At 39.2% G+C, this 13,863-nt stretch overlaps 2 protein-coding genes across 3 annotated transcripts; both read left to right on the top strand.

Annotated features, from left to right (window-relative positions):
* Positions 1-423: 423 nt before the first annotated feature.
* plgrkt (plasminogen receptor, C-terminal lysine transmembrane protein) lies at positions 424-9,718 on the top strand. Of its 2 annotated transcripts, none has more exons than XM_051878317.1 (5): positions 424-562; positions 1,674-1,755; positions 6,253-6,383; positions 8,193-8,302; positions 9,094-9,718. In XM_051878317.1, exons 1-5 carry the CDS (start codon positions 462-464, stop codon positions 9,219-9,221), a joined length of 552 nt encoding a protein of 183 aa, XP_051734277.1. In that variant the 5' UTR covers positions 424-461; the 3' UTR covers positions 9,222-9,718. The 2 variants fall into 2 exon arrangements, with proteins under 2 accessions (XP_051734277.1, XP_051734278.1); XM_051878318.1 differs by lacking the exon at positions 424-562 and adding an exon at positions 579-713.
* A 231-nt stretch (positions 9,719-9,949) lies between these two features.
* Positions 9,950-11,598, top strand: rln1 (relaxin 1). Its single transcript, XM_051878319.1, has 2 exons — positions 9,950-10,239; positions 11,085-11,598. The coding sequence occupies exons 1-2, from the start codon at positions 10,047-10,049 to the stop codon at positions 11,318-11,320; spliced, it is 429 nt and encodes a 142-aa protein (XP_051734279.1). The 5' UTR covers positions 9,950-10,046; the 3' UTR covers positions 11,321-11,598.
* Positions 11,599-13,863: the final 2,265 nt, after the last annotated feature.

Genomic DNA, 13,863 nt, shown 5'->3' with positions numbered 1-13,863 from the left:
ATTCCTCACAACTGAATGGCCGTTAAATTATCTGTTTGAATTATTTCCCGCTCTTGCTGAACAGAACTGGCGCTGTCACGTGAAACCTGGTACTTTTCTCAGCGCTGGTCAGAACGGACCAATCACAGGATGCAGGATTTTGGTATACGATATTTTTGTTTAATCATTCTACAAAGGGTTTACAATTACATTTATGCAATTAGCAGACGCAGGTACAAAAGTAATTCGTCAAAAAGCCAACACTTTTAACAGCTCTTCATTTGCTAGTCATTCTCCAGTCTACTTTTTAAATATTTGTGCTGAGATTTGAAAGCGGCTTAAATGAGCCTTTGGAAATATTCCCCCACTGGAATATAATGTCCTAATTAGCCATTAGTAGCAACTTTAAAAATTCCATTTACTTCAGTTTATTGACGTCTGCACAGAATAACCAATGAGAGTCGAGGAGAGAAGCCGAGGCAATGAGGGGCGGGACCGTTTCTGCGTCAGTAACGTGCCGTCAGTGCGTAAGCAGAGCTCGTGTGCCCTTGGCTTTTATTAAACAACAATCATTTTTACAAAGGTATGATTGACATTCAGGTGTGATTTATGCTGTTAACTGTGTTTACTTTGAAGCTCATGTGCGGGAATAAAAGCCAGAGTTTTTTTGAGGGAGAGTTGTTTACGGATTGGTTAGTTTCTCACTAGATCATCAAATCCTTATTAAACTCCAGGTATTATTGTTTTCAACTTCAGATTGTTCGAGATCACGATGTTTTTGCGTTCTGACTAACTGACTTTACGCTGAAATCACCCTGATTCCTGCATTGTCATTACGATGATTAATGATTCAACTGAAAACTGTCTTTTATCAAGATTCACAGTGACTGTACATGAGTTTTACAGTAAATGATCACGAAACACATGTTCTTCATATTTCACTTCAAGTTTAAAAATTAAATTCTAGTCACTAATATTTTTGCATTTTTTGATGTAATAAGGACACTCCCCCATTCCTGTTTGCTGTAACTAAATTTACACTTACAGAAAACACATTGTAAAAATAACGCTGCATACTTTTTTTTTTTTTTTTTGCATTACATGTATGAAAATTGGTGTGTGTGTGTGTGTGTGTGTGTATATATATATATATATATATACATGCACATGTTGAACTTAACTGTATTTTCCTTTTTGAAGTGATTTCAATCATATTTCAAGCAATTCAAAACCATAATTTCGGACAGTGCACATCTGAAGTGTCTCAGCTGAAGGAAATAATTCATTATTTATCGGCATTAATATATCAGCCAAATTTTCTTATCTGGCCGATAATGATAACATTAAAAATGAACATATATCAGCTGATACCGATATTGTGGCCGATATATCCTGCATCCCTAATACACACACACACACACACACACACATACTGTAGAACCCAAACTATCAACATTCGTTTTTTTTTTGCATATTTGCAGTTCCAAAAAACAACTATCGGCGCCGATTAATTGTTAAAACCTATATATCCGTCTACCTCCATTTGAAATGTACGTCATTTTAATTTGTTTAAATAAGCTCTATTTTCATAACATAAGTATTCTATTTCTGTTCAGCTCACGTGTTTGAAATGTTTGAACTCTTGAATGTTGCGGAAGTGTGGTGCGATCCTGTGTTTTCTGTCTCTTCTGCAGGATGGGTTTCATTCTCTCCAAATCCATGGAGCAGAACTTCCAGAAACAGCAGGAGTTCATGCTGCTCAACGGCCGGCTGCAGGTGCGAGAGATCGAACACCTTCGTTAATCAGAGTAAAGTGGCCTGTGCTGCTGCATAATCGCCAGAATACAGATATAAATATGGGCTGGAGTCTCTAGAATGAACATTTAGGCTTATTGTAAAGGTTGTGAACATGATCTCAGCACAGATCAAACACAGATGATTCTGGTCAGACCTTCATATGTCGGCGTTGCAGGTCATTCGTTTCCGCTGGCCTCCAGTTAGCCGAGAGCCACTAACCTTTTATTGCGATGGCGAAGTGCTCGTTTTGTCTTGCTTGTGTTTGTGATGAATCTCGGCCCGTGAGGCAGTCATCACCTGTGACGTTATGAAGGGAAAAATCTCCACACGCTGACAGATTATGAAGAATTCAGTAAAATATGGTTGTATTTGTCCCATTGCAGCAGCTCATAAAGCTCTGATGAATCCATATGAGTCACACCTTCACGTTCATTCCTTTCTCTTGCTCTTCATCACTCTTTATACAGGATTTCTTTTCCAGCTTTAGTTTCAGGTTTTTACGATCACAAAATTCAGATGAGGAGAATATTATATCAGTAAGGTCTCGTTTGTTAACATTAGTTAATGCAATAGTTAACAAATTAGCAATGAAAATAAAATTTTAAAGCATTTATTAATCGTTGTAAATGTTAGTGAAATATAATTGTTCATGCTCGTTCACAGTGCATTAACAAATGTCAACAAATACAACTCTGGATTTTAAAAATGTATTAGTAAATGTTGGAATTAACATTAAAGGTAGGGTAGGCAATTTGTGTTATAAACACTTTTTGTTATTCTGGTTAAAACTCTCTTCACACCCTGATAGCAATCAATAATAGAAGTGGTGGGTAATAGAATATTATGTGCATATACTGTATCTTCTGTAGAAGTCTCAGGACCAAATAATGTCCGCATTCGGTCCGAATGAGTTTCGAATGCAGAGTTATAGACGGACGTCAGTCGCAGAGCACCACAAACAAACACCAGCTGCCTTTTACACTTCCTCCTGAACCAAAACAATGAGCTTATGCTGCGTTTACGGCATGTCCTAACCATAAGGCAACCCGTGACGTTCCACCCGGAGCTGTTCACATCCTCAGACTCGGATTTATGTGTTTCTATGTCAACACTATCAACGGCGAAAATGAATCTGCAGCAGTCAGGTGCTACTGCTAATCTTACCTTTAAGTAAGATTTATAAATGCTGTAGACGTATTAACTGTTAGTTCATGTTAACTAACAAATGACACCTTATTGTAAAGTGTTACCCTTATATCATTTAATTTTGTATCATGGCCATTTTTGCTATATATAGTTACCATATTTTTTAGCAAAAAAGACAACTTCTGTTTTTGTGTGTCTTCAGTATTTCTTTGTATGACAGCCTGGCCAAAAAGTATGTCTCACAGTTCGTCATGTTTCATTGCGTTATCACAAATAAAACAGTCGACTTGAAGCACAACTCCACAGTATACTTACAAAATCTTTAATAATATTTGAATAAATGGTGAAGATTAGAGATGCACCGATACTAAATTTCTAGTGATAGTGATATCGGCCAATACCGATCACGATACCGATAGTTTATAATATTAAATAATTATTAAATATTTAATATTTCTTAACTTTCTGAATGTTATTAATTCATATAATTACTATTAAAATTGAACATCAAAATGGTTTCTTAGCATTTTATTTACACAAACCCCAAATTTAGTGCATTTTCCTGCCCTCTTTTGATTGACAGGATATATTTGGCCCTGACTATTGGCTGTTTTTAAACTATCGGCCGATATATCTAGTGAAGATGTCAGTTTTCACAGGCTGGACATCACTTTTGGCCACTACCGTATATGTCACAATATTACAGTCCATTTTTGCTGGAAATTCAGTGAAACATAATGATCTACAACTAAACTTCACCTTATATTTTGCTCTATATTTTCTCCATATCTCAAGTTTCTTCTTTGTTTTCACATGTCAGTAACATAAAGCAGTGTAATTTACGCTGTAGAACAAAACATTAGAGTATCGTCAAAGTTATGTTTACCACAGACCTTATTTCACTCATTAATTGAAAAACCCCTTTATAAAAACCCACAGGTGAATTATTCTCCCGGGTTCTGATGTCATTCCTCTATTTAGTTTTAGTACTGTACTTAAACTTGTTTTGTTTCAGTCAACGCTTATTTTCTGAGAAACAGTGTTTTTTGTTTTGGTGAAGTGTAAACGGCACAGCAGAATCTCTGGCACATTTCTGTCTTCATGTAAGCAGTAATTCGCGTGTTTGGGACTGTGTGTCGGTGCTTTCGCTCTCAGTGCAGGTATTTCTGAGCCGCGGGCGCGTTTGGACACTCATAAATACTCGTTATCAGCCGCAATCTCATAAACGTCCTAAAGCTCCTCCAGCACTTCCAGGAATCTGTGATCATCTTTCCAAATATTGTTGTTACTCATTGAACATCATATTTACTCAGTTTTTTGTTAGGATAACGAAAAATCATGATCTTTGTGCTTCAGAAATGCCACATGGAGAGTTCAGAGCGTGAATGTGAGCGTGAACTCGTACAGCTCTTCTGCTTCATTAGCAGACGTTTCAGATGATCGGTGACGTCTCGCGTCCTCCATTACGCTGTCACACTCGTTACTCTGTTCCTCGTCTGATTGTTGAGCGGTCAGAGGTTTGACTGGCCTGTCCATCACCCTCGGCTCTTTGTTTCTCGCTTCTGCTGCTCTGAAATTCAAACTAATGACATTTTAATTGTCCTGAAAAGGCGAGATGATAAAATTGTGGGTTACGTGTGTACTGTGAATCAGAAAGGAGACGGACACGTCCCGGTCCATTCAAGGCTGTTACTGATGGACCTTAACGCCGCGAGTGGAAGCAGGTCCAGTGACGTGCATTAATGCATCTGACACATGCACTCATATCAAACTCATGTGGCTTTTATATGTTCTCTGTTTGTTCTGTTAGCGTGTCACGCGCATCATGATCCGTGTTCAGTGTTGTTGTGTTTGTGCGGGTTTGTCAGCCTCCCATCTGGTTTACGCTTAACAGAGCCATCCAGAAATCGTCACTCGTGGCCTTTCAGGAAAATGTCAGTGAGTTTCCCACCAGCGTTTTCACTTCATCACCTCTGCGTCGCTTCTCAACATCTCTCCGAATCAACGCTTTCTTTTGAAGGACATCAGATCTGTGACGGTCATCAGCTGAAATCACAGGTTGATAAAGATCGTTGCATTTAAAGTCAACAATATTGCAGTGATTATTCTAAATGATTTATCATTATTGTTTTAAATTCATGTTCCTCGTAATCTTGAATCAGAATATCTTCTCCTCCCTCTTGCAGCATCTCATCTCTTCTCTGATGATGAGGGCGGGGCAACCTGTCACTCACATGAGATCCACCAATAGCAAACCACAACCATCCAATCAATTCCCACTGACAAAATCAAGCCCCGCCCTACATTTGTTCTTGTTTGAGAAGCGTTTCACTCGGATATACGACACAATAGAGAAGAAAAGACCAGTGCAACTTCACTTTCATGATGACTTTAAACTCAATTGTGAATTTTGTTTGAGCGAATACAAGCTGAGAGACCTGGTGAAGCTCTAAAGTTCATGTATAAGAGCAGACGAGTGTGTTTTCATTGATTACTGTCATGTTTATCGTCCTGGAATCAATGAAAACACTGTTTTGCTCTCAGGATTCCCTCATTTGTCAAGTCAGCTTTATTTCTATAGCGGTTTATAGAATACCGATTGTTTCATATTCATTCAGATTGATGAACATTAGCGCATGTAAACAAACTGATGTTTGTCTGTGAGTTTCTCTGTTTGTGGCAAAAACATTAGTGAATGTCTCCCTTTCGCTCCTGATTAGCACTTAACCAGCTGATTGGTTAAAGATAATTAATGCTTTTGTGTCGAGTGGAGTGATGCTAAATGGGAACGTGTGATTGGACCCTGGGGGTGGTTGGGTTGTCGTTTACTTCACCTCGTTAGCAATCGTTATTCCTGGTAATTTACATCACATTGTTCAGACTGAAGTCATAAGAGGAGCATTAACACGAAGCGCTATGAGTGTGAAATCAGAGAACCTGTAATCTGTCGCAGCACGTCAGATTCACAGAAATGACTTATTAAAGTTTCATAATGAACACTCATATCAGAGGACTTCCGCTTGCTGACAGGAAGTGGCTTTGACCTCCAGACAAAACGTGGAAATGTGAGGTGTTAACAGGCCACATACACATGCATTTATGCTAATGAGGGCTACTGAATAATCAAATAAAGGAGTATTCATTTACATATTGTCTGTGACAGATGCTTTGTTTGGTCAGGAAGTGCGAGACGTTGTCACCTCCATGTGTGACTGACGTGTTCGTGAGGTCACGTGTGTCTCTGCAGCTCTTCACCTGAACACACACACACACACACACACACACACACGTCAGCCTGACACAGAGTTGTGTGTTTGTGTGTTTCTGCAGTTGGAGCGTCAGCTGCTGATGCAGAATCAGATGCGTGAGCGCCAGATGGCGATGCAGGTCGCCTGGTCCAGAGAGTTTCTCAAGTACTTCGGTTCTTTCTTCGGTTTGGCTACGCTGGGTCTCACTGTTGGGTCTGTACACACACACACACACACACACACTATATACACACACTCTCACTATACACCAATCAGGCATAACATTATGACCACTTCCTAATATTGTGTTGGTCCTCCTGTTGCTGCCAAATCAGCCCTGACCCGTTGAGGCATGGACTCCTCTAGACCCCTGAAGGTGAGCTGTGGTATCTGTAGATGTTAGCAGCAGATCCTTTAAGTCCTGTAAGTTGTGAGGTGGAGCCTCCATGGACTTGTTTGTTCAGCACATCCCACAGATGCTCGATTGGATTGAGATCTGGGGAATTTGGAGGCCAAGTCAACACCTCAAACTCGTTGTTGTGCTCCTCAAACCATTCCTGAACCATTTTTGCTTTGTGGCAGGAGCATTATCCTGCTGAAAGAGGCCACAGACACCAGGGAATACCGTTTCCATGAAAGGGTGTACATGGTCTGCAACAATGCTTAGGTAGGTGGTACGTGTCAAAGTAACATCCACATGGATGGCAGGACCCAAGGTTTCCCAGCAGAACATTGCCCAAAGCATCACACTGCCTCCACCGGCTTGCCTTCTTCCCATAGTGCATCCTGGTGCCATGTGTTCCCCAGGTAAGTGACGCACATGCACCCGGCCATCCATGATTCATCAGACCAGGCCACCTTCTTCCATTGCTCCGTGGTCCAGTTCTGATGCTCACGTGTCCACTGTTGGCTCTTTCGGCGGTGGACAGGGGTCAGCATGGGCACCCTGACTGGTCTGTGTCTATGCAGCTCCATACGCAACAAACTGATGCACTGTGTATTCTGACACCTTTCTATCAGAACCAGCATTAACTCCTTGAGCAATTTGAGCTACAGTAGCTCGTCTGTTGGATCGGACCACACGGGCCAGCCTTCGCTGAGTCTTGGCTGCCCATGACCCTGTCGCCGGTTCACCACTGTTCCTTCCTTGGAGCACTTTTGATAGATACTGACCACTGCAGACCGGGAACACCCCACAAGAGCTGCAGTTCTGGAGATGCTCTGACCCAGTCGTCTAGCATCACAATTTGGCTCTTGTCAAACTCCCTCAAATCCTTACACTCGCCCATTTTTCCTGCTTCTAACACATCAACTTTGAGGACAAAATGTTCACTTGCTGCCTAATATATCCACCCACTAACAGGTGCTGTGATGAAGAGACGATCAGTGTTATTCTCTTCATCTGTCAGTGCTCATAATGTTATGCCTGATCGGTGAATATATATTCACACACACACACTCACTAAACACACACTCACTCACCTACATTTACTGTTTCACGAATGCCACTGAAGTCCAGTCAGCTTTATTTCTACAGCGCTTTATACAGTACAGATTGTTTTACAGCAGCTTCACAGTGATAAACAGGAAAATAACAGAATCAATGATGAAACTTCATCAAATATGAGACAAACTCAATTTCAGCAGTAAAGCTGCTCTACAGAAGACATTATTCAGATCAGTTCAGGTTTTCTCATCTGATAGTGTCAGATCAATAATATCACTGAATATTAAGTGTCTTTTAAACTGAACAGTTTTTATTTCATTGCTCCTCCTGTTTATACAGTCTCTCGTGTGTTTATCTCTGTCTCTTCTGTGCCGTCACAAACTGTTCTTTCTGTCCAGAGACTGAAGCAGATTATCGTACACGTCACCGTTCTCAAACAAAACATCTGATAAAACTTAGAATCTTTAACATTTCATTTATCTTTAATAAAACAGTCTGTGACACACAGATGAAATGAGTGTCTGATAGAGTCGCAGAAGTTTGCTGTTCGTCACTCGAAATCTGTTTGTCTCCAGAGCTGTGAAAAAGAGGAAAGCTGCTCTTCTGGGTCCCATCATTCCTCTGGGCTTCATCCTGGCGTATCAGATGGACATGGCGTACGGATCGCTGATTCACCGCATGAGAGGTAAACAAAGCTGTTCATCCTGAGAACACTTAAATAAGAGCCGTTAGCCCTTTTACAGAGTCTTGATGTTGTTTTCAGGCTCTACTAGAACAGGTTTGTTGATTATTTTCCTCATATTCTCCATTGTTCAGCTCCTCTCTTCCCAGTCTGTCAGTAACGCTCTGTTTAGTTCCTGTCTCTATGAAGCCCCTCCTTCTGAAAAGCACAGTGTGCTCTGATTGGTCGGCTGGAGCAGTGTGTTGTGATTGGTGTTTGGGAAATGTTCCGCCCCTTACCATAACCGCCAGTTTCAACTCACTACTAACTAACTCAACCAGGCCCCGCCCCTTTATTCTGGGTATGAATTATTTAAATGAGGAATATTGTGAAGAAAACTCAAGATGGAGGCGTTTCTGGAGTTCAGAAACAGAAGAACTCCCGCTGGAGGGACTTTCAGAGCTTTTTCATGATCTAACAACAACATTACACGCTAAAGACAGTGTAATAAAGCATCACAGGTCCTCTTTGAACGTTCTGATGAATACGGCGCAGAATCCATTTAAATCTAATGTAATTATTTCATCATCAGCATGCATGACATTCTTACTGATTAAACGTCTGAAGGTCCATGTGAGGAGGAGTGATCGAGCGCAGTGACGTCACTCTATTATCGCTGATTGATTATTGATTGGCTTTAAAAAGATTCCTCAAATGTCCTGCTTTGATGGGGAGGGATTGTCGTACTTGTAATTAGCAGAAATGCTTTTTGCTGATGATCCTGTTGTGATGGTTTGTGATCATGTGATCCGCAGCCGAGGCAGAGAGCATCATGGTCTCTGAGAGCGAGCGGCTGGATCTGCCTCATGGGATGCCCACCTTCGAGAGCATCGAGAAATCCCGCCGAGCCAAAGCTCATCTGTCGTCTCTGCTGGAGAAATGAGTCACCTGACGAAGGTGTCCTAACGACCTGAACCAGGAATTCCACTGAGAAACACTCAAATTAAGAGCGATCGGCGCTTCTCCGGAAATATTTCAGCCGAACGCTCTGGGAATGTCATAGTTTTCAGTGTTATTGTGCTTCATGTTGATTCTCAGGTGTTTGTTCACACATATTGCCTAATTATTAATTGTTTCAAACTGCCTGCAAAGAAAAATAACATGATTAGCATATATTATGTATATTTCCAATACACTTAATTATTCATTGTTGTAACAGAGCATCCAACAGTTTTTATAGTGATCATGATCTGTGTGTCCAACAATAAACCTTTAAAGCAGTTTTAATGTTTAATTTTTCCCAAACATGTTATGTAGATGAGTTTATTTGAATATGTGTGTGATGCGTAACCAAAATATTTAATTTGGACTGTTTTTTTTTTTTTTTCTTTCAAAATGAAGCCAATGTCTGTTCATGAAAATAAAACTGATTGTATATTATGATCGTTTGATTTTCTTTTCCAAAATTCCTGACCAAATGATGAAACAAGAAATCTATATTTTGGAAATAAATTATTCTCATTAAATCACGTTTGTGCTCCGACATCATTCGTCAGTAGTGAGTAATATCCATAATAATCTATATCAGTAAGATCTGTCGGTGTTATTGATGTAGAAAAGAATTCGGTGATGTTTATCAGTCAGCGTGCGCGCGCGCGTCAGTGACGTCAGTCCGAGTTCGTATAAAGTCTCCGTGAACTGATAGAGAATCATCAGAAACCAGCAGCTCGAGAAACTTCAGCGGTTTTTCTTTTATAAAATCACATTAATGTTCTTGACGATGTTTCGAGTGTTTTCGGCTGTTGTGCTGGTGTGTGTGTGCAGCGTGTGTGTGTGTGAGCGCGCGGAGCGGGCGGATTTACCGAGAGACTTCGGAGTGAAACTGTGCGGGCGCGAGTTCATCAGAGCCGTGATCTTCACGTGCGGAGGATCCCGGTGGAGGAGATCCGACACACCTCACAGTATGTACTTCATCACCATCATCATCTTCTTTACCAGGGCTATTATAGTTAACTAAAAGTAAAACTACAAAAAAATCGTTATTTGAAATAAAATGAATTAACATAAACTTAAAAGTTGCCAAAGCAACATTTCACATTTACGTTTAGTTTAACTTGATGTACTAAAAATAACAAAAACTGAAGAAAAAAAAACCCGATGTAGATATGTTTAGAAAAACAATAACTAATAAAAATGAACAAAAACAGAATTACGTAAATTTTCACTAAAATTAAAATGGAAAATACAAAAATAAAAACTAATTCAGTAGGCTTTATTAAAAAATATAAATAACGGTCTCTTGATGATACTAAAATAACAATAACCGCCTCAGTATGTACTTCATCATCATCATTATGATCATCAGTGTTTGAATAAAAAACCCGGAGATATTAGAAGCTGTGGCTTATTTAAACAGCTCACCTTTCAGTGTAAAATATACATTTATCCTATTACAAGACAAAAATCCATGTTCCTTAGTCTATATTTCAGTATGGATAAACATTCAAGAATATGAATTCTAGAGCAATGAGCTCTAATAATATATCAATATGATACAATAATCAATGACAATAATGTCGTACAGGAATCACTGTTTACAGCTGTTTGATTAAACGTTCTATAGATTTTAGAAATATCACTAAATAAGGCTTCTTTAGAACCTTCCCATTTCACAAAAGGTTCTTTATATTATTAAAATGTTCTTCACACAGTAAGAGAAAAATGGTTCTTTTAGAAATGGTGGTTCTACTGTGAAAACTCTCTTTTTGAAGCTGTATTTGTGTTCATGTTTGTGTTTGTCTCGGAGGTCACTGGCTCCTGGACTCGTATCTGGACCGGGACGCTGCGCCGGGCCCGGATGAAGGTGTCCCGCTCTTCTCGTCTCTCTCAGAGCTGCTGCGGGTCGTACAGACGGCTGCGGACGGGGAGCCGAGCGCGAACTGGCCCCGTCCTGACCGGAGCAAGAGGAACTTCTCTCTGGGACTGGCGGGAATGTGCTGTAATCAGGGCTGCACGAAAAACGACATCGGTCGCCTGTGCTGAGAATCACTGATGATGATGATGATGAAGGACTCACACTGAACTGTTAGATCCGTCCCACTGCTTTCATTTGTATTTATTTCCTTTGACCTCATTAATAAACGTCAACGTCTTGATTGCAACTTTCATGTTTTACTGCCAATGATTCATGAATACACAAGAATCTCCAAATGAATAAAGGCAAACGCCATGAGAGCCATGATTTTACTCTGCTGTACCGCAGTAAAACCACCTCGTTACAGTATTAATCAGAATAAACAATTCTTCTGTTGTGAATGAAAGTGTTTCATTGTCAATGTTTATCAGAACTGAAGCGGCTCATCGGATGAAAATATGGTTTATAATAAAGCAATAAATTGTGCTCGAAGTTTAAACGCATAAATCAGTCCAAACAAGAACATGGATCTTTCGAAGGTCCCAGAGATTGAATGTCAAAATTAATCAGGAATCAGTCGATCCTCTCGTTAGAAGGTTTTTCTTCAGATTTCTGAGTGTTTAGATGTTCTTTTCTTTTCTATTGTGTCGTATATCCGAGTGAAACGCTTCTCAAACAAGAACAAATGTAGGGCGGGGCTTGATTTTGTCTGTGGGGAATTGATTGGATGGTTGTGGTTTGCTATTGGTGGATCTCATGTGAGTGACAGGTTGCCCCGCCCTCGTTGGAGAAGATATTCTGATTCAAGATTATGAGACACTTGATTGAAAACAATAATGATACATAATTTAGTTTAAACACTGCAATATTCTGTAAAAACAAAAAAACAAAAAAAAAAAAACAAGAATGGTCCATTTTGATTTCATGATGACTTTAATGAGGAGATTTGGGATGTGTCTCAATCAGCTCCCTAGTTCACTAGTCAGGGCACTGATTAGGGAGTCGGCCATTTTAAGTGCTGTTTTAATCTCAAATTCCTACCAGTGCACCGAAACTGTCGCTCCCTAAAAATTCCCTCAATGCATCGTGAAAACCAGGGCGTATTCTGAAGCACTGAACATAATGACAAGTGATAGATGCTTTTTAAAATACAAACCATTATTTAATTATATTTCAGCATAAACATACATTGCTAGACATAGTGAACATAATCTAGCAAACATTTATTTACAGCTGAAATGGGTTGAAAATGGACAAACCCAGCGGTTGGGTTAAATGTTTGCCTAACCTGCTGGGTAGTTTCATTTAACTCAACTATTGTTTAAAAATGACTGTATTTCTTGCTTAAAATGAACCCAAAATTAGTTGGAAATGAACATTTATTAATAAGTTTAATGAATAATAATTAAACAATAAACATTTATTAAATTGCTTATTAATAAATGTTCACCTTTTGATTATTGTTGCCTTTAGTAATTAGCCTGTGTCTGATTTTCAATTTCCAACATATTTTGGGTTCAAGTGAGCAATATAGTAATTTTTAAACAATAGTTCAGTTAAATAAAACTACCCAGCAGGTTGATCAAACATTTAACCCAACCGCTGGGTTTGTCCATTTTCAACCCAACTTGGGTTGTTTTTAACCCAGCATTTTTTAGAGTGTATGTAACAAGCAAAGTATTTATCATACTGTACTTTAAAAAATAATATCAGAAAGATATCAGTTCTGCTGTTGTTCATAAATAGCAGTGATGTTGACAATGAGGACAGGGTCCTTCTGTCCTTACCAGTGTCCGAACTACACGATGTACTGATTCACGACCTCGGAAGATCGAGACACACCCTGTTTCAAGGCCGCTGAAACAACTTGAAATAAAGTTTTGTGTTTCAACATGCTTTTTTCTTTTTCCATATTTATTTCTAAAATTATTTTAAAGGTTATTTAATTTGTGTAAGTTGTCGAATGCGGTTTGTGACTGAGGGGAAAAATATATTTCAAAAGCAGATCTCGCGTGAGTGACGTGCTACGCTAAATTAGAATATTCAAATGAGAAAACATAATCAAACAGGAATCAATGAATCCTGGCTGGAGCCGAATGTAAATGACAATCAGAAGCTTCACCGGTATTAATCCTGATCGCACAGCCACATTTGCAGTATCGAAAGGTAAGACGCGAGTGTTTTTGCTGCCGCCGTGCAGAAATATTCGATGTACTTTTAACTCTTCCGCGCTGTGATTAGAACATTCAGTGCGTCATCAGTCACAAAGTCAAATCTGCTTTCGCGCGGTTTTTTTTTTATTTTATCAACCACATAATATCAATTTTATGTTTCAGACATTTAAATAGAAATGAATAGATTCAAAAACAGGTAGTTTGTCAAAATATAAACCGATGCCCATTTAATAATTGAAATAGGTCTAACTTTTCAAAACTGACTGGGTGTTTTATTCACATCAAACACACATTGTGCATGCAAACAGACCGAATTTTATAATCCTTCAGTTCACCAGCTACACACTTTTGTTTTTAAGAGAGGTAGATGAATTTGTGTAAACCCAATTACCTAAATAGATGTGCTTAATTGGAATATCAGTTATTTTATAATCCATTTGAATATTATGAATAAAAAGAAAAAAATTACAAAATCTATATGTAGGCTTCTTCGAGAT

Source organism: Ctenopharyngodon idella, chromosome 21, assembly GCF_019924925.1.
Source record: "Ctenopharyngodon idella isolate HZGC_01 chromosome 21, HZGC01, whole genome shotgun sequence".
In the NCBI taxonomy this organism is placed as follows: domain Eukaryota; kingdom Metazoa; phylum Chordata; class Actinopteri; order Cypriniformes; family Xenocyprididae; genus Ctenopharyngodon; species Ctenopharyngodon idella.
This window is presented reverse-complemented; position numbering and strand designations above follow the sequence as displayed.

Excerpts from the sequence above, each read along its gene's own strand:
- rln1 (XM_051878319.1), top strand. The coding sequence starts at position 10,047 with ATGTTCTTGACGATGTTTCGAGTGTTTTCGGCTGTTGTGCTGGTGTGT. Across the intron at positions 10,240-11,084 it reads GAGATCCGACACACCTCACA|GTCACTGGCTCCTGGACTCG; the intron begins GTATGTACTTCA and ends TTTGTCTCGGAG.
- plgrkt (XM_051878317.1), top strand. The coding sequence starts at position 462 with ATGAGGGGCGGGACCGTTTCTGCGTCAGTAACGTGCCGTCAGTGCGTA. Across the intron at positions 563-1,673 it reads CAACAATCATTTTTACAAAG|GATGGGTTTCATTCTCTCCA; the intron begins GTATGATTGACA and ends TCTCTTCTGCAG. Across the intron at positions 1,756-6,252 it reads TGCTCAACGGCCGGCTGCAG|TTGGAGCGTCAGCTGCTGAT; the intron begins GTGCGAGAGATC and ends GTGTTTCTGCAG.